Genomic DNA, 20,979 nt, shown 5'->3' with positions numbered 1-20,979 from the left:
CTGGGAAATCCCATGGACGGAGGAGCCTGGTAGGTAGTCCATGGGGTCGCTAAGAGTCGGACACGACTGAGGGACTTCCCTTTCACTTTTCACTTTCATGCATTGGAGAAGGAAATGGCAACCCACTCCAGTGTTCTTGCCTAGAGAATCCCAGGGACGGGGGAGCCTGGTGGGCTGCCGTCTATGGGGTCACACAGAGTCGGACACGACTAATGTGACTTAGCAGCATACTTTTCCAATGAAAATCTTTTAGCAGTGATGCCTTTAAATAAATTTTATGCTGTGTACATAGACATGTTTTTAAAGATGATACATTGATTCTTAAACATCTTGGCTTCAAGAGTTTTAATATTTTTTAAAAGGCACTAGCTATACATTAAAAAATGACTGCTACTATTATTACACTTTATACTTTGTTATCTTATCAGACGGTCTAGGATATTATGAGTATATTCCTTAATCTTAAACATTTTTGCTACCTTTGAAAGGAATGCTCACTCAAAGTACATCTTCAAGGCTTTCTGAGGGATAGTGTCTGTCTGTCTCCTGTCTATATGGCCAAACAGCCTGCCATGTCATCAGTAACATGGCTATAGGCTGAGTGTCTGAGACCCTGTGTGTGCCCTTTTCTTATTTTAAATTTTAGACTTCAGATATTAATATAGAAATATTAACACTTCTAGGGGTTCCTTTTTCTGGTTATTTGTCACCCATTTGGATTGAAGAGGCATAATTTTTACATTTACCTCAAGCACTTCATTAAATTATTTTCAGACTACTCCAAAGGTTTTTTTCCCTTTAACTTGATTTTTTTCACATGAACTGACTTAATTTTTTTGTTTGAAATGTTTCCCATTGTGATTTATATTCACAGAGGCGGTAGTCTGCTGTGGTTGAAATTCTGTAGGTTTTCAGCAATGAGAGGCAATAGAATGTACCAAATAGTTAGGAACTTGGGTTCTAGCATCAAACAGACCTAGTTTCAATCCAGGCTTAATGGATTATTAAATCTGTGATCCAGGCTGTATATGCATCTTCTCTAAACCTGTTTTCTCATCTGTGCAATGGAAATGACAATAGCATTCTTCAATGTACGCAAAGCATGTGGCACCTAGGAACGGTCAAGAAATCACTCTTTTTATTGATATTGTTACCATCATGTCATTATCTTCATCCTTGCTTTAGCTGTCTATGTAACTTATAACCAAATATTTTATCTCCCCACCCCACTCACTTATTTCTATTCTCAAGAGAACTTTCTATCAAAGGAGAAGAGATAGCTTTAAGAAGAGTCAACTGTGAGGGGTAAGGATTGGCTATGACATTTTTAGAGTGGGGAATATCAATGGCTTCATTGAAAGATTGTTAGGAGAATTCATAACAGACAATGAGATATATATATCTGGACAATAAGAACACATTGTAAGTGCTCAATGAATATGGAATCGAAGTTGTATTATCTGGAAAACTACGCCTTTCAGAGTCTACCTGTCTCCTCACCAGTAAGAAGCCCTAAATCTGGAATATCTGTCTTCCTTTTGGAACTTGAACGCTTATCTCTTGAGGGTGGAACTCTTCAAAGAATTTCAGAAATCTTCAACTAGTATTTAAGACTATCTATAGCAGTGATTGTCTACTTTAAAGCATGGGAGAAATTTATCAGGGTGTAGGTTAAAATTCAGATTCCTAGGGATTTCAGATTCTTATTCAACTTTCTAAAGTATTTTAAAGTTAAGATATTTAATTAAATATTAAATATTAAACCTCCCCCACTTGTACATGTGCACACACACATACACACACTCAGACCTACGTGGCTTAGAAAGCTATACCAACTGAATTTGACATCGCTGAGCTTGCCAAATACTGAGAAATATAGTAACACACAAAAAAAACTTAAATGGAGAGTAAAAACAGAAACCCTTAATCCACTTTAAACCCTCTCTAACATTTAATTTCCTCTAAATTAAGCAGTATTTCCACACTCTGAAATCGCCCATATCCCAGTTGGAGGGTAAAAAGATCTTTCTAGAATAGCATTTATCATGTTATGTATAGCTCTGTTAGAGTGAATGATTTCCCGAAAGAAGAAACACAAACTTTTCCTAGATAAGACAATTAGGAGTAATCTGAAGATCAGAATTCGGTCAGAATATCTAGGAATACGCAGAGGACCTGGAGAATAGATGAGAGGAAAACAAATCAACATGAGTTGATCTGATTCCGGAAACATCTACCTGGCACTGGTATAACCCACAGGGTGAGCTCTCCAGACGTGCTGCTCGAGGATCTTGCAGAGATACGTGTGTGTTACATCAGGAAGTGGGAGTACATACCTGGGCCCAGTGAAGCATGGTCTGAACAGATGTTCCGGCGGAGCTCTGTGCAAAATAAACATCTAAGCGACTCTGCAAAGTAAAAAGATTATTTCTTACCTGAAGGCTAATCATGAAATCACACCACAAGTGAATTTGAGTATTTTCTTTCCCTCTCTCACCTGACCCAATCTCTCTCTCTCAGAACAAATATGTACCACATCCTCTGAAGACAAACTAAGCAAAGAAGCCCATCTTTAAGAATTTTCTCTTCCCTCACCTCTATTCTCCTGCCTAGGGCAGTATCTGTGTAAAGCCCAAAGAGGACATCCTGTGGTCAAAGACAAAAGGCAATGCGCTTTTTCTTTCCAGGTCCAAGAATATAGTCAAGAGATAGTTAATGAAGCCTCAAATCCTCCTACTCAAGCAGATGAACTCTCAGCTTGGGTTGGAAGCCAAGAACATGCTAGTTGCATTCCAGGAGACAAAAAACCTTTGAAATGTGGTTTCCATGCAATTAAGAATGAACTCTCCTTATCTCTGTCCAACAAAACAATTGCTTTCCTGGATCTGACTACTTACACGTACCATGTTTAAGTTTTTTGGATCAAATCCGCTCAAAGTAAATATAAAGTTGCTGCAAATACGACGAAATATCTTCCGGTTGCATACCTTGGTGGCAATGAATTGTTCAAAAAATGTGTGAGGAGAGAACATCTTGTCACCGAATAATACCTGCAAGATCGATTTAAGACATCATCAACTTTCATGGATGTAAATGTCAAGTGGAAAATGAGTGGTAAATCAGTCAAGCACTGGACATGGGTGACATCCGCTCGGTACTAGTCCTCAGTGAAACCAAAAAGCCCATTAAATTTTGTCTTTATAGTCCTCCCAACTCACCTCTTGAAGCTTTTTCTTCCAAGATCCTTTAGTTGAAGTGTTTTTTGGAGCATTCCCCTAAAATACTAGTCTCCATAGGAAATTGGTAAGGCTTTGGGGTCAGTGATATCTTGGTTTGATTCTAAACTCTGTCTCATATTTAGTTTTCTATTATTCTGGATTTCCTCAACTAGAAAATAGAAAATAAATGTGCACTAATAATTTCTGTGTAGATAATAAATCACATTTAAAATACATCTAGTGCAAAGTAGGCAAGGTGGTAGAGTAGGAAGACCCTAAGCTCATCTTCCCCACAGGCACTCTAAAATTAGAACTATTTACAAAGCAACTATTGATGAGAAAAACCGGAAGACCAACGTTTGGCTAATAGGAGAGGAAAAGAGAAAACAAAAACAAAAACAAAAATCTTAACTCTCTAAAAGTTGATACCATGCCTATCATTTCATTGTCAAATCCTATAAATTTTGTCTTCTTTTTGCACAACCCTGGCTCGGTTTCTCAACTGAAGTGTAACAATAATTTCTATAATCATTCCTTCATCTTTTGCCCTTCTTATATCTTTTACTCTCATTCACTTCCATTTGGTCCCCAAGAGAATTTTTCAAAAAACAGCGTTATGCATGCCATTCCTTTGTGTAAATACCTTCCATGATCACCCACCATATATCTAATATAACCCAAGCTTCTTAACTTGGCATTTAAACCCACATTTCCAATATTCCTACATTTCCTACAGAATCTATTCATACATTTCCAATATTATTTCTCATGGCTTTCACAAATTTAAAGCTAAATGAAGTCAATTACATGTGATTTCCCATGGCTTGTGCTTCACCCCTTCAATGGTACTCAGACTTCCCTCTTAGTTTGGAAAGACTTTTTACAAGACATTGTAAATTGAAATCTTGTCGTTTAGCCCAAACTCAGAAATGCCATCCAGGAAGTCTTCTGTGATTCCGATGAGTAGAAACATTTTCTCTGAGTTTGTCTGTCAGTGTCTTTGATCTATCATGATTTTGCGGGAATTTCTATTAGGAATTAGTGAGTTAGTCACATGTGGTAGTTTCTCTATTGGAGTTAAAGCATCTTATGGGTAATATTTCTAAAACTACAAAACTGATCAATCCATTTCTCTGTTCAACATTCTTCAGTGACTTCCCATCACCAACAGAACAAAACTCTTTAACATGACATAGCTGCTTTCTATGAACTGTCCATTATTCTCTTCTTGGTCAAGTCTTCCACCATTCACACATGTACCCCAATTTTCAGTCATGCCGATTGGCTGAAAAGTAGCTTTATAGGCATAGCTGTTTCCTGGTGCCATGCTTTTGAAACAGCAGCTCCTAGATCATCTTTTCTTACAAAATTGAATTGAACTGCACTACACTATAGGTAGATCAAAACATATTGAAAGCTGAAGCAGAGTTGTGCAAATTGAGAATGTGAAGATCCTACCGTCTCAAAATATCTCTTAACTTTGTGGGAATGCTGAAATAATTTAACAAGAAGTCTGGTGCTGTTTGCCTGATAATGTAGGACCGGGTTGGACTGAAATATCTGTGGTGAAAGATGCCCATGTACTATGAGGGATCTGTGAGCATTTTTCACATTGTTATCGTAATTTTGCTGCTACGGTCTTTCTTGGTTGTATAGGTATGGAATTAAATCACCTTGGGATAATTTGCTTATCTCTCACCAATCAGAACTCCTGGCTTCTATAAAAATTCTTTCACTTTCATATGCTTTCACTGAAATCACTAAACAGTCTAATCACCTTCTGTCTGTCACAGGAGAAGCCCATATTACTATGTAACAGGAAAACACATGAACTCACATAGAACAATTCTCTCCATTGAGCAAATAATCATTTAGTTAGCTGGCAGCTAGCAGAAATCATCTGAGGTCTAGGATACTGCCTATGTTTTGAGGAGTTGACAAACAGAGTTGACGAAGTATGGGCAACTTTGGACTTATAGTGTTCTATGGAAATCATGACCACAATAACAATAGCTGGAACTTATTAAAGGCTAACAATGTGTAAAAGATTTATATATATGTGCTCACTTAATCTTCAGAGAAGCCCTACAAGTAGAGACTACTATTATCCTCACTCGATATATGAATAAAATATTTCCTAGAATTAAGGTCTTGACCAAATTCACCCAGCTACCTAGGATTCAAATTCATGCCATCAGACTCCATACAGTCTGAAATACTACATTATGCTGTCCTTGATACACTAGGGGGCACGGGAGAGAAATTTAACCTACTAAATTAAACCACTGATGCTTTTGAACTATGGTGCTGAAGAAGACTCTTGAGAGTCCCCTGGACTGCAAGGAGATCAAATCTAAAGGAAATAAACCCTGAATATTCATTGGAAGGACTGATGCTGAAGCTGAAGCTCCAATACTTTGGCCACCTGATGTGAAGAGCTGATTCATTAGAAAAGACCCTGATGCTGGGGAAGATTGAGGGCAGGAGGAAAAAGGGATGACAGAGGATGAGATGATTGGATGGCATCACTGACTCAATGGACATGGTTTGAGAAAACTCCAGAAGATGGTGAAGAACAGGGAAGCCTGGCATACTGCAGTCCACGGGTTCGCAAAGAGTTGAACATGATCGAGCAACTGAACAACAACAAATTAAACCAATTAATCAGCCCATCAATCAAATCAGCTTTTGCTATATCTGTGATTGAGGAATCACGTGAGAGAGCAGCCTCTAAATAAAAAATGAAGACGGTAGAGTAGAATGGTAACAGAGTGAGCATCTTGAACTCAATTGGCAAAATTGTACATCATCAGTAAACCTACATGTGTACCTCAAGCATCTATTTTATTCTTTCTAGATGCTCAGTTGTGTCAGACTCTGTGTGACCCCAAGGACTGTAGCCTGCTGGGCTCCTCTGTCCATGGAATTCTCCAGGCAAGAATACTGGTGGGGTTAGCCATTTCCTTCTTCAGAGGATCTTCCTGACCTAGGGATCGAACCTGAGTCTTCAGCATTGTAGGCGGGCTCTTTACCACTGGTCCACTTGGTAAAACTTTATGTCTCAAGTTGTCTTTTCTTGAAATCAGTAGACATAGAGCTAGTTTTAGTTACTACAGACTGAAACCTGGGGAAAAGTTGTCACATACCTTGACTGCTTTTCTGGAAAGATTTGTTAATTTTTTCATAGGACTTTGGGTGTATTTCAAGGTGGTGACTGGAGCCAATGCAAAAAATATCTTAATCCTTTTAGCCAGCTCTGGATTAGTGGAGAATGCTATGAAAGCTGAAAGGAAAGAAAATACTAATTCATGGATTTAGAACAATTCTTACTTAACTCACTTTAAGTGATAGTAAAAGCAGATATATTAAAAAAGAACATAAAGACACTCAGAGTAAGCATAATCTGGGGGCAAGGATTTTTAAATTTCCAAAGATGAAACTGGCTAATTAAGAATAAAGTGAGTTTCCTGTTTCTGAAGGATGCAAATCTACTTACAGAGAATATTACAGAAAGGATTCAAATTCTTTCAAAGGTTAGATTTTATATATAGTAGAGTTTCTAATGGCATTATCACCATTAGAAAGGATTTGTAAGTTCAGCCATTTATAAATATGGATGATAATGCTCTCAAATGTCTGGTGTAAATGCTGTTAGCATTGTCAAGGTCTCCAGCTGAAAAGACAACAGAGAAGAGAATGGAGAGCCTTGTGGAACTGCCAATGTGGCCCATCCACATCTAGCCTACCCTAGCACCCACTGGGACCTAACTCAAAGTCACATTGATTGTGGCATGTGATCACTGAAATTTGTAATTTTCTGCTTTCTTTTTAGTTTCCCTTACTAGACTGTGAGCTCTTCAAGGGAAAGATGTATACCATATTTATCTTTGATTTCCTGTTATCTAACCCAGTGTCTGGCACGTGTTTGTTGAGTACACAAATGAAGAAATAAATAATTGACTTTCTTACAGTCTTATCCATTAATCTCCAAATTTAGTCCTGAGGGGGCAGGAAAATCCCTTAGTCATCCTCACTTTATTTACTCTTCAGAAAGACAGCCAGACGTGATGTTTTTCCAACTCAAATTTCCCAAGCTAGAGACTGCACAGAGGGAAGAAATTCTGACCCCTTTCATGAGAATGAAGAAAATCTCCTGACACCCTCAGATCACATCTGCCCCAAACACACCAATGGTGGTGCCTTGGGAGTGGCCCACGTAGTAGAGTTGCTCTTGTCTGGTTTTCTCTATGATAAAATTGATTGTGGCTGGAAGGTCATATTTAGCCATCTCATCCAAACTGCCAAAGGAAAAAACAAAGCAAAACAAAACGGCATTAGAAAAAAATCCATCTCATTGTTAGGCTTGTAATACTTAAAAATACGTGTTGCAAATCTAGATGCTTAGCTTTTGTTAAATATAAGACTAGAATCAATATATGATGTCAGGCATCTTCTGAGGATCTCGTCTTGATCCAAGAGTAACTTTGTGTTAAGAAACTGAAAAATCTGACTTACAAATCCTACAGAGTTGTTGCAGTTGTTTGGTCGCTAAGTCATGTCTTTGTGACCCCTTGGTCTACAGCATGTCAGGCCCCTCTGTTCTCTACTGTCTCCCAGAGTTTGCTCAGATTTCTGTCCATTGAGTTAGTGATGCTATCTAACCATCTCATCCTCTGCTGCCCCCTTCTCCTTTTGCCTTTGATCTTTCCCAGCATCGGGGGCTTTTTTACCCAATCTACAGAGGCTTTTCACTGAATTCTATAGCAGATTTACCAAACTCCTTTGGAAAGAAAAATTACCTGGGATACTTATTTTACAAACAGAAAAAGTGAAGAGACTTGCAGACCTCAGCCCAGACAGACTGAATCAACATTTCAGGGAAGAGGCCTCAGGGGCTTTCTCTTCTGCGTGTGGTCAGGAGAACATTCATCCTGGGAATTGTGATGCTGTTTGCAATGGTGCCGTGACACAACTGGATTGGGATGTGGACTTAGGGATTGACAAACGGCTTCCAGGAATAAGGCGGGAGTGAGGTCAAGGAACAAGCAACATCAGTGACCTTCAAGGCATGGTTCTCAGCTTCTCTACAAATGCCAGGTTTGCTTCTGTGACTCAGCTGGCCTGACTTCTAAGGCAGACAGCACCCCCAGGGACTGCTGCTGGCAGGTTGGCTGCATGGAGAGATTTCAGCACCCTCAGTCTATGGAGGACAGAGTTCCTTCACTCCTCGGTGAATAAACACTGGAGTGTCATCTCTGCTCAAGTGCTTGGCTCATTTTGACTTAACACGAATGTCTGGTTCTCAGGATTTTCAACCAGAACATTGTCTCTGTTCCCATGTCTTGATCAGTGTCATTATTCCTCTTCATTATGCATACCATGTAAATTTCTGGACTGCGCATTGACAATGTGATAGTCCTGGAATTTGCATTTTGATTTTTTTTCTTTCTTATATACTTTACATACACACAGGCCAAGTGGAGTGTTTAAAACAACTATCAGTGCAATAATAATGGCATTTCTTTCGAGCTTGTGAAGAAAACCTGGGTAGAAGAAGGTATGTTTATTTCCATCTTGTGGATTCCACAACGTGCAGTTGGACAAAAAGGGAAAATTCAAAAGGGTAGTTGCCGGGAGTCAGCACGGGAGTCCCCACCCATGACAAGGTCGTGTGGGCGAGTTCTGGTGGGCAAGGCAAGCCAGAACTCAAGGGGTGCCCCTCTGGGCCTGCCTGAGCATCTACCCCAAAACCAGAGTCTGCCTGTTTTACTGCTTCATAACTTTCACCAACTCTTCTGACAGTCACGGGGGGCTATCCCCGACCACCTTTTCTTTGAAGGAAATCAACTTACAGCTCTAGCTAATTAGCCTCCTGGGCATAATAGGAGTGTTTCAATCCAAACCCCTCAGATGGCTCTCTAATTTGCCTGACAGGTTTACCTGGACTCCTACAGCTACACATACGATTGTTTACAGTCTCCCAACCATGAGAGGCATTGGAAGCTTAAGATATTCAAATAGTATAGAGCCTCTCGGAGAGTTAGAAATTGTTAGAACTAGTAGAAGATTTCATTGTTGAGCCAATACTTGCTACCAAGTTTCCACATCCCCTGTATTGTATACTTGGAAGTGTATTAATTAATATAGTTGGTACATAGAAAAAATAAGTAGTGGCCTTGGTGCTAACAACTTTAGACCCTTAAGGTAATAAATTCTTTCCTTGTTGTAAACCCACTGCACCTCTGTCCTATAGAAATGCAACTTTATCTAACACCTTCGGAGGATGGCGCCAAACTTTAAAATAATTACTCTTAGAGAAAATAAGTCTTATGGTTGACAAACCTTTATCAGAGTCATAAAATGTTAACAGGCCTTCTGGCCAGAAGATGATGTAAATCACCTAAACCATTTGTATATGATAAGTTTGCGGAAAAGAAAGCCTGGTCTCAATAAGGATCAAAGACTGCTGACTTTGCACGATTTCACACCCCCTATTATCCTCTATGCACAACTTAAGGTATATAAGCTCCCTTTGAAAATAAAGCTATGAGCCTTGCTCAAAGCTTGGTCTCCCCGTGTCGTTCTTTCTTGTTTCTTTTTCTCTCCTTTTCTTTTCTGTTCTTCCTTCATGACATTTAATTGGAGCGTGGGGGTCCTCTGGGACCACTTACTTGCCTGGGCTTCTAAGACCCACTCGAGAAGGTGCCTAAGGTGGGGGCACCTTCAGCGATTCGAGAGGGCGCCTGCGGCCTCCATGGTCAGAGCAAACCTGATGTCACAGGTTATATTGATTTTCCGCATAAACCAGTTATAATGAGCCTCTAATCTCTCTGCTTTGCTATTCTAATCACCAATGCCGTTCTCCAGAGGAAATCCCTAGATCCAACCGGGGCTGGACCCCGGTAGGTAGTTATCTATATAAAAGAGCAAGGTACACACTTTAGTCATTAGTAGTGTTCTTCTTACCTGAAGGCCCAGTATTCTGGTGATTTGGGTGAAAATTTCAGGTGTTTTCTGGACCAAGTATTTCCCCGGCTATTCCCCAGCCACACATCATAACCAACATCTGCCAGAAGGAAAGCCAAGCTGTTGTTGGGCAGATTGCAAATCCAATTACTGGCAGATGCAACTAAGCCATGTTGCAAATACACAACAGGCTTTGGAGCTGCAAAACACAGACAATGAGAATTTTTTATCTGAACTTCCTTGGTGCCTACAAGAAAATTCTCTCTTCTGACTCCCTGTAATACAAAAGAAAGGTTAAGAAAGGAAATTTGACACCTCCAGGCAAGTCTAGGTTTTAGGATTTTGAACTACTTCTGAAGCTGGTTAAGTTATTTATCTTCTCCATGTCTTGTTTTTCTCTCTGTAAAACTGGGATTATGTCCAATGCATTGAATTGTTAAATAGCTATTGGAGTCAGAGTGCCCTGCTTCAAAAATTTCTTCTGCTATGTATCAACCTCTTTGTGCCTTAGTTAACTTATTTTGTAATGGGGGATAATAAAAAATGCTATCTTATGGTGTAGTTATAAGAATTAAATTAGAATTAAAATACACATAATTTTGTTCAGCCACAATAATTACCTGCTCTATAATTATTCACATTAATGACATTTTATTTCTCAAAAAGCATCTGATTACAAAGCTAGTATTTTTCCAAATAAGAACAAAGACAATAAAAATGCCATTTGTTGACTATTTCACTGAATGCCAGGTACTGTGCTAGTTAATTTGCATTGTCAGAGGTGAAGTGCAAGGTCTTAAGTGAAATGTGCACAAGGTAAAATTCTTCATTTGATATAAAAATTCTGCTCAAAATGTAGAATTGGAACAATCTGACTAAAGAAAGAGAAAAGAAGAAGGAAATGGGGAAGTGGTGCTGAAAACATCGAGAAGAGCAAGAGAAGTGACTTGGATATTTCTGTCTTTTATAAATGGTTTATGATGCTGTGTTGGTACCACAAGGCTTTCCCACAGGTCCCCTTTGGGGCTCAACCAGCTTCCTGAGATTGAGTAGGCGAGACTGGAGTCTCAGAGAGCCTCAACTATCTGGAAGCAAGGACCAAAATCTATATCCATTAATCCGCCTTTTGAGAAAAAGACAGAAGGAAGAGGTGTTACTAATTCTGCTAAAATACCACCAAAGTGCAGTCACAACCCATAGCTCATCTCTAATCTGAGCCTTCAGGCAGCTTCTCATTGTAGAGACAGCTTTCCTTCCATGCTTTTTGGCATCTACCTGGCAGAACTGACAAGGTAAAAGTTTGGGCAAGAAAAGTTCTCACGAGTATTTCCAAAGGTAATGGAGTTATTTTAGGGAATGGTCAGTTCTATAAAGTGAGCAACACTGTTCCATCTAGATTGCGTACATTTTTTTTTTTTAATCTTCTGACAAATAACCCTTCTAATATTGAAAAGTTTGTTTAAACAAAGCTCCAAAGAATAAAAGGCGCTAAGAAATGAGAAAAGAAGCAAACAATTCTTGCCAAGTGGATCCTGTCTTCTCTCAGATACTAACCTGTATTGTAGGGAGCTAGGAATAGCTCTTTAATTACAATCAAGTATAGAACTAATAGGGTCAGGTTTACTGTAAAAAATAAAATCCAAATGACTTGTGTACAGAACTAATTACAAATGGAATAAAAGCAGTTAGAAAGCTATTGCAGTAGCTTAAAAGATAACTGATATTGTCAACGATAATGGTGTCTAAGCCTGGACTTGATTGAAACTGAGAGTTTTCAGATTAGAGAGACATTTAGAAGGCAAAATTGGTAGGTCTTGGTGATTGGCTGGATATAGAAAGTGAGGGGAGAAAGCATCAACATGACCCTAGAGTTCTGGTTTTTAAGCTGGAAAGTGAGTATTCCTAGAATAAGACCACATTTTCTTTTGTTTCCGTGTTTGTTGTGAAAGAGGGCAAAATGATGGAGAAAAGGAAAGACTGAATAGTGCATGCCGCAATGATTTAAAAACTCCAGCATTATATAAATGAAATGGAAGAGTGGAGGTGATGGTGATGATTTTCCTCCACTAGAAGGAGGAACAGAAGAGAATAGGCTCTATTTTAGAATCACAGCTGTCCTGCTGCTATCAGCACATCCAGGAATCTCCCCTTAGGCATAATTCCTTTCATAATGAAATAAATCCTACCTGTTTTTGGACATCCTCTTCCATGAGGAATCCTGTAAGTTCCGAGGATATAACCATCTTCTGTGACAACGTCATATATTTCATAAGGATAGCCCCAGTAGGAAATAATCTGGCTCTAAAAAGGGGAAAGGAACATGTATACCTTCATGATATAATGCCTAGATTTTTACCCACATTGCAATATAATACTTTAAGTCACAATCTACTGTTATCTATGTTTTGGAACAGAATACAGCAGGAAAATCAGGATGATTTGAGGAGGGTTTTAAAAGGAAGATGTATGCCAAGGTGTTGGTAAGGTAAGGTGGTAATCATACATGGTAGTTTTCTTGGCATGGTATTATTAAGGCACTCAGGTTCACTCTGTAAATGTTTTTTTTGAAAAATTATGTCATTGATAGTTCCATTCTTAAAGTTCTAATACAAATGGGTATGGGTGGGGACATGATGGTACACAGTGTATACAAGAAATATGTTTTCCATTGGAATGAAGCATATCGTAAGCATTTGTGACTGGTCTTTTTGTTTGTTTGTTTTTGTTGTTTGCATAGATCTATTTCATTCCACTTTGTTCTAGTCCCCTTCTGATATGAATTTCTGCCTGTTGAGATATTTTTGTTTATAAGCAGCCCAAACCAAATCTGGCTTACTAAACTTAAAATGTACATAAATGTAGTTCATAAATCAGAGAAACTGCTCTATAAAAAACCTCAGAAGAGCCCAAGGATTCTCTAAAAAGATCATCAACAGGAATTTGTGAACTTTCTCTTCAAGAAACCACAATGAAATGGTAGCTCAAGCCACCAGCAGAGGGAGCCTCACTGCCCCAAATTGAGTCAGGTTTTGCAGTTCTATGTTTAGTCAACGACGCCAAGGAACAAAGGTTGGAAACACAGATTTAGTCAACTTAGAATTTTTAAAAACTAGACAGGCATACCAGTCATATCTAAAAATGACAGCAGGAAAGCCCCTAAAATGACAATAGCTTAATAATTGTCTTATCTTAAATATTTTTCCTTAATGAACGACTTACAATATTCATAGTAGCTTCAGGATTTGTGGTGCATCCTTTCTTGTGATAACCGAATACAGGTCCAAGAAGAAGCATCCAGCATGTTGCTGCTAAAAGCTGCCACATTTGGAATCTACCTGTAAAAGGAAATATTAATATATTTGTCATCAAAGAGAATTCTAAAAGTGAAATTCTGTGTAAACTTTCTATAAGAATACTGTTGGAGGGAGTGGAAAGATCCTTCTAGGTGGTGTCCTAACAAATAATATACTTAATTATTCAAGATTCATCCCATGAAAAATCTGAACTGGTGACTTTTTAGTAAGAAAAGAAAGAAAGAAGAAAGGAAGGAAAGAAGAAAAAAATAAAACCAATATCAATTAAATCTACAATAGATAATTGAACAAAAGAAGGAAATGTATATATAATTCACAGAAAAACCAAAGGACAAACATATGAATCAAAGCACATTTAATATCTCTAGTTATCAGATAAATTAGTACTCTTCTGATGGTGGAAGCAAGTATTGACACAACCTTAATGGAAAGAAATGTGTTAGCACATATTGGAAATTTAAAAATATTTATACACCTTACTCTATAATTCCAATTCCAAGAGTTTATCCAAAAGAAAAAAAGTATGAAAGCATCATCTGTAAAATTTACCTTATTGTTTATCTTAATTTCCTAAAATAAGAGAGTGATAAAATAAATTATGGGGGAGGAAGAATGGAATTATTCAACACCCAAATATTATCTTTTTGCATGATATGTGAATTCCCATTATATAATACTAAGGGAAAAATAATGCAATTTGTGCATACATTTTGATCTCAGTGATATAACAAACTATAAAGAGAAAGAAAGGACTAAGCATCAAATTTTAATTATGGTTATATATAGACAGTAAATTTTTTCTTATTTTTAAAGGACTCTCCATTTCTAAATTTTCTATGTCCAATATTACTCTATCATAAGAAAGAAGCTGTTTTTCAAATAGAAAATTGTGAAAATTATGAGATGAAATATATTCCTCATTTGGCTTTTAAACTACTCAAGTTGAAAAAACAAATAATGACTGCAAAAGTAACAGAGGGGGGCATTTTGCAGGTGATCTCCCATTAACCACTATATAAAATGAAAATCTCAATGATGATGACAAGTCTCACTCTGTAAGAAATGGAAGGATTTTTCAGACTATGCCTTCACTATTCTGTTACAGAAAATTTCATGAACTCCTTTCTTGGATTTGTTAAAGTCATAATCTTTATTGAGTATATCAGTTCAGTTCAGTTCAGTCACTCAGTCGTGTCCAAGTCTTTGTGACCCCATGGACTTCAGCATGCCAGGCCTCCCTATACATCACCAACTCCTGAAGTTTACTCAAACTCGTGTCCACTGAGTCGGTGATGCCATCCAACTATTTCATCCTATGTCATCTCCTTCTCTTCCCGCCTTCAATCTTTCCCAGCATCAGGGTCTTTTCCAGTGAGTCAGTTCTTTGCATCAGGTGGCCAAAGTTTTGGCGTTTTGAATCTATACTATAATTAATATGATTAATAATATATGGATTATGTATGTGGTACGTGTGTGCTTAGTTGCTCAGTTGTGTCTGACTCTTTGCAACCCCAGGGACTGTCTCCCACCAGCCTCCTCTCTCCATGACGTTCTCCAGGCAAGATACTGGAGTGGGTTGCCACCTTCTCCTCCAGGGGACCGTCCCGACCCAGGGATCGAAGCAAAGTCTACTGAATCTCCTGCATTGACAGGCGGATCTTTACCACTAGTGTCACCTGGGAAGCTCACATAATACATATGTAGGTTTGTGTTAATATATTTATATACAAAAAATATTGATTAATAGAGCCAAATTCTGGTAAAACACTACAATATGGTAGAGTAATAATGCCACCACCAACAGTGATAATTATTGTAGCTAATATAACTTGTTTTGAACACCTATTATGTGCCAAGTAAGGTGTCAGACGTGATTGTGATGATCTCATTTTCTTTTTAAAATAAACCCAAGGGTTAAGAAATGTTATTACAACTGTATTTCAAATGAAACCTGGTGTTGAGGTCAAGTTGTTTGCCTGAGGTCAGACATATAGGGATGGAGCCAAGGTCTAAACTCTGGTGGCTTAATTCTAAAGGAAATGTGAATCATTAGGCTCTTAACCTTTCTGTCTGAGTTAGGAGATATATGGGCCCCAGGCTGAGCAGCTGGAGTTTGTCCCCTGTGGACAGATGCTCCAAGATGAACAGGAGAAGGAATTGAGCCCTGTCCAGATAAGGCACCACATATTTCTCATTCTCAAGATCAAGGAGACTTTCCCGACTATGCATGTGCAGAAAGGCCCCTTGGAGATCAAACGGGGAGTGATGTCACCTACCCATAGCCCTCTCCACTAGACTCCACTTTGGCTAAGAGAGGGGTGCACACACATGGGAAGAGCCTGAGATATATAAATACGGACGCAGAACCAGGCAAAGCAAGATAATTGGCTAAAGAAAACCCAGGGAAAAAATGCCCCATATAAGTGATTCAACTACCACGAGGGCGTGACTCTCTTGGAGCCCATGTGTTTTCTATACACATGTACCGTTTTCCTTCTAATAAGCACTTAACATGTTTCACTACTTTCCATATCTTCGTGGGAATTCATTTTTGCAAAGAGAAGGACCAGACCTTGTTGCTGATTCTGGTCTAGTGGCTAGGATTTAAAGCTCTCACTGCCATGGCCTGACTTCAGTCTCTGGTTGGAAACCAAAATCCAGCTTCAAGCAGCTGCAAGCTGAGGCCTTCTGAGACCAAGACAATTCAGAATAGACTTACTAGGACCCTCTGCTATGTGCCTGCTTAGTATTACATGTGACCATGGATCACAGACATCAAAATTACTGTTAAAACAATGAAGACTTTTGGAACCCACCCCAGCCAAACCAGATGAGAACCTATGGGTATATAGCTAGGCTCCTGCATTTAAAACCCTCATTTCAAGTGATTCATGTGTATTTCCACATGTGAAAAACAGACTGGATTCCTTGAGAAAAGAAAAAGTTTTGTTCTCATATCTGCCTCTTTGAAACCTAGCATGAAGGTTCTGAGAAGTCAAATATTGCCTGCCATATTAGTAAACAAAGGATGTCAGAGTCATCAGTGATTGCAGCCCTTCAGCAGTGAGCCCCGTGGGAACTAAGGAAGGAAATTAAAAACACCTGCCTTCTAGCAGGCATCAGACTGTGGCCACGCCCTACAGTGAGCCCTGAGGAAACTCAGGTTGTGAAAACCCAGGATACTGGTCCCAGACAGCTGAGGTATATATCAAAGGAATGATTTCAGTAAGCCCATATTCTGACATCTTTCCATACACAGAGAAGCACTACATTCCTTAACCTGAGATATCTAGTTTTCTTTTATTAACAATAATCTTGTGTTCCTACCACCTACCTTTTGTTGAGAAACTCCTATGTGTTCCAACTACCCCCTTGCCTACTTGGAGAAGTTTTCTCAGGATTACTTGAGATGCTACCTCCAGGGCTTGAAGTCTTCAGTATGTCCACTGAATAAAGCATATAATAACTCTCAACTTTTAGTGTGTGAATATATCTTTTAGTCAACAGTGCCTATAAATGTTTGCCAAATATATCGATGGGTGAAAGAAAGAATGAGTACTTGTCATTTAATCTTAAAGACTATCCCAAATTGACTCACTATTTTGTATCACTTGTCTGCTTTCATCTTACCCCACTGAATTGGTCCTCTCTTTCTGACACTAAGTTTTGAGAGTTCATTGTGTCCTTAATTCATGACTGTATCTTATGGGAATTTGTGTGCTTAGTCACTCAGTTTTGTCTGACTCTTTGTGACCCCATGGATTGTAGCCTGCCAATCTCCCTTGTCCACAGGATTTTTTCCAGGCAGAAATACTAGAATGGGTTTCCATTTGCTCCTCCAGGGGATCTTCCAGACCCAGGAATCAAACTCCTGTCTCTCGTGTCTCCTGCCTTGCAGGTAGATTCTTTACCACCAAGTGATCGCAAAGCCCCTACAGGAAGGTAGTAGGGCAATTTAAAAAATTAGTCTTTTCTCTCAAGACATTGACAATTTAGATGCTCCAGTCTCTGCTGAGTGGTTGGTACTTGAGGCCTCTGAGTCGCAATCACTGGCAAGTGACTGGGGTTCCTGAATTAGAGGAGATTGGACACTCTTCTGAAATGGGCAGACTGGAGAGTTTGTGGGGCTTGTAGTGATGCAGGAAGAGGGCTGTGTGCAGCTTAGAAGAGCCCTAGCTGTGTACAAGAATGAATTAGTCATGACAGACTGTATTTTGCAGCCATGACTGGAGGAAGGCCCATTTGGCTGCCTTTGTTTTGTTCTCCTCTGTGTTGGATCTGGGTATGGGAGGGTGATACACCCAGGCAACAGGTGTCTTTGTGTTATATGTTTATAAGAAGTAGCAGGTCCTAACCAAACAACCTTTCTGCAGGTACTTCTCACCAGGGCTGTGCTTACATGTGCTTTCTGGGCATGTGTTTACCTGCTCTGTGTAATCTGAGTCTCACAATATTTAGTGTAATTGTTGGGTAAATCTACCTTATTTACTCCTCCTTAGTGATACTGCAACAATCCTCTAATTTCTTTGACCCGTTTCTAGGATAGCTTCCTCATGAATGTGTTGTACATTGACCTCCTGCTGATTCCATGTAGAACTAAGAAGAGAGAAGACATAATGTTTGACTAAGAAGACAGAAGACATTGTAAATTCCAGGGAACTTTTAATCTTTAAACATAAAACCTTTAGCCTCAAGAACCCAGACTAAATCAATATAGATTATATTTATTATTTTCATATTATATGAATACAATTTATATTTTATATGTAGATAATATAATCTGTATAGATTATATTGATTTATTACTCTAAAGCATTTATGTTGCTTTGCTGTAAAAGTGACTTCCATTTTAATAGCAAAATGGTATTTTTAAAATCAGCTCATGGAAAATGTTATAATATATAGACATAAATGTATGTTTTTAGACTCTCTATATTTGTATATACATATATATAAGCTATGTACATGATTGTTGGAGAGTCTTAACTTAAAATATCATAATTAAGACTCAGTATGGTTCTACAACCAAGATTCTATTTAACTTTTTATTTTTCCATAGTCTTATTTGCTCTTAGAATTTTATCATTTGAATGACATCAGTTAAACATAACTTGACCCAAATTTTCCAGGGAAAACTTTAGGAAATGCTTGTTTGATATTTTTTCTCTTTCTCTTCATTGTACACTCTGATGACAAGGGAATGGCTACCCTCTCCAGTATTCTTGCCTGGAGAATTCCATCGACAGAGGAGCCTGGCAGGGTCCATGGGGTCACAAAGAGTTGGACAAGACTGAGCAATTAGCACTAACACATACACTGTGATGAAGGGGAGGCTAAAACAATGCAAGTAACCAAAAACTGGAACCTCATCTTTGAAAACTTTCCTGTAGGCAGATGCCCCCCATGACTGTGATGAGAGACTTAATGAAAGTGGTTTTAAAAATGATAACACCAAGAATGGTAAGACTTTCCTCTAATGTTCAAAATCTCCTTTCTCTAATGATCACTTTTTTTCTCTCTTTCTTGTTATAGCCCCAGGAAGTACTATGAGACTTCCAAAAAATTGTTGGTGTATTTTCCGCTTCATATTGGCCTTAACTATTTTAAGTCAAATGCATGTGGGTTATACAGGTAGTTCTCATAAGCCATGCATTTTGCACTGACAGATACATTGATGATGAAACCAAGAATAACAATTACTCAACAAAGGAAATAGTGAAGAATTTTATTCTGTTTTTCTCATTGTTCAGTTATAGTCATGTCAGCTTACCAAGCAAACAAGTAACCAGGGATTATGCTGATGCTTGGGCAGCATTTTCAATGAATCCCCACTCGAACCCTTAATGATGTTGCAGAAATGGAAGTGAAAGTTAGCCAGATTATACAGGTATAAAGACTCCACAAGTAGCTCTAAGCAAGCTTTGGTTCTGAAAGCACACAAAGGTCAGTTTCTCTGGATGGTTCTTTGATGAATCTCAGTCAGCTCAATGGTAAAATAAAGCCAATAATGAGTCCTGAGTGCTTTGTGAAAATTTTTAAGTTAAAATTCTAGATCTGTGCTTTGGAGGGTGTGGAGGCCATGAGAACTTGATCTCAGATCTATGACTACAGGGAGTAGAACTAGTTATGAGCCACAGCTCCTGTGCTCTAGCATCCATCATTGTGTCCCCACTGAAGCCAAACATTTTAGGCACTCTCTAAGTATTGGCTATCACTATTAGCTGTGCTAGTTAATGTAACCTCCCTGAAACTTAGTTTCCTGGGAAGATTAGTTTAAGATGATAAATGATAACTAAGATGATAAATCATGTCTATAAAATATCTAACAGAGTTTGGCATTTAATAAACAGTAGCCATTATTACTCGAGAAGGCAATGGCACCCCACTCTAGTACTCTTGCCTGGAAAATCCCATGGATGGAGGAGCCTGGTAGGCTGCAGTCCATGGGGTCGCTAAGAGTTGGACACGACTGAGCGACTTCACTTTCACTTTCATGCATTGGAGAAGGAAATGTCAACCCACTCCAGTGTTCTTGCCTGGAGAGTCCCAGGGATGGGGGAGCCTGGTGGGAGGCCGTCTGTGGGGTCGCACAGAGTCAGACACGACTGAAGCGACTTAGCAGCAGCAGCTATTATTACAACATGTCTTCTACTATTCAGTGATTGCTTCAGATGGGTAAGTCTTGGCTGTGAAACTAGTCCATAAGTTCTTAAAGGTAAAAACCACATTTTATACTGTGCCTGTATTTAAGCTTTTATATTTTTCATTTCTCTACCCTTGCTCATGCTACATATGATATAACTCTTTGAATTGAGTTGTGAGTAAATGACAGGTTATAATGTACTAACATCTCTTTTCAAATAAGAACACAGCAAAGCTGTTAAAAATTTTCTGTTTTCAGACTCATCACAAGAATGAAAATCAAAACTGTAATCAAAAATCTTCCAACAAACAAAAGCCCAGGACCAGACAGCTTCACAGGTGAATTCTACCAAAAATATAGAGAAGAGCTAACACCTATCCTACTCAAACTTTTCCAGAAAATTGTAGAGGAAGATAAACTGCTAAACTCATTCTATGAGGCCACCATTACCTGAATACCAAAACCAGACAAAGATGCCACAAAAAAAGAAAACTACAGGTCAATATCACTGATGAACATAGATGCAAAAATCCTCAACAAAATTCTGGCAAACAGAATCCAACAGATCTTACATCATGACCAAGTGGGCTTTATCCCAGAGATGCAAGGATTCTTCAATATTTGCAAATCAATCAATGTGATATACCACATTAAAAAACTGAAAGATAAAAATCATATGATTATCTCAATAGGTGCAGAGAAAGCCTTTGACAAAATTCAGCATCCATTTATGATAAAAACCCTCCAGAAAGCAGGCATAGAAGGAACATATCTCAACATAATAAAAGCCATATATGATAAACCCACAGCAAACATTATCCTCAATGGTGAAAAATTG

General features: G+C 38.6%; 1 protein-coding gene across 2 annotated transcripts in view; it reads right to left on the bottom strand.

Moving 5' to 3' along the window:
* Nucleotides 1-20,979, bottom strand: part of LIPK (lipase family member K) — a 40,971-nt gene that overhangs the window by 4,372 nt on the left and 15,620 nt on the right. The window contains exons 2-8 of one of the 2 annotated variants that reach the window (XM_086378432.1): nucleotides 13,404-13,519; nucleotides 12,371-12,485; nucleotides 10,185-10,383; nucleotides 7,407-7,516; nucleotides 6,365-6,501; nucleotides 2,904-3,050; nucleotides 2,337-2,408 (exon numbers count right to left, since the gene is read on the bottom strand). In XM_086378432.1, the coding sequence (XP_086234558.1) occupies nucleotides 2,337-2,408; nucleotides 2,904-3,050; nucleotides 6,365-6,501; nucleotides 7,407-7,516; nucleotides 10,185-10,383; nucleotides 12,371-12,485; nucleotides 13,404-13,508 (885 nt within the window). In that variant the 5' untranslated portion in view covers nucleotides 13,509-13,519. The remainder of the gene's footprint in view (nucleotides 1-2,336; nucleotides 2,409-2,903; nucleotides 3,051-6,364; nucleotides 6,502-7,406; nucleotides 7,517-10,184; nucleotides 10,384-12,370; nucleotides 12,486-13,403; nucleotides 13,520-20,979) is intronic. The other variant, XM_086378433.1, reaches the window with a different exon arrangement.

This window comes from Bos grunniens, chromosome 26 (assembly GCF_055505025.1).
Source record: "Bos grunniens cultivar Pamir isolate PY7600 chromosome 26, Bosgru_T2T1.0, whole genome shotgun sequence".
Taxonomy (NCBI): domain Eukaryota; kingdom Metazoa; phylum Chordata; class Mammalia; order Artiodactyla; family Bovidae; genus Bos; species Bos grunniens.
The sequence above is the reverse complement of the archived record's forward strand: the minus strand, read 5'-3'. Positions and strand labels throughout refer to the sequence as shown.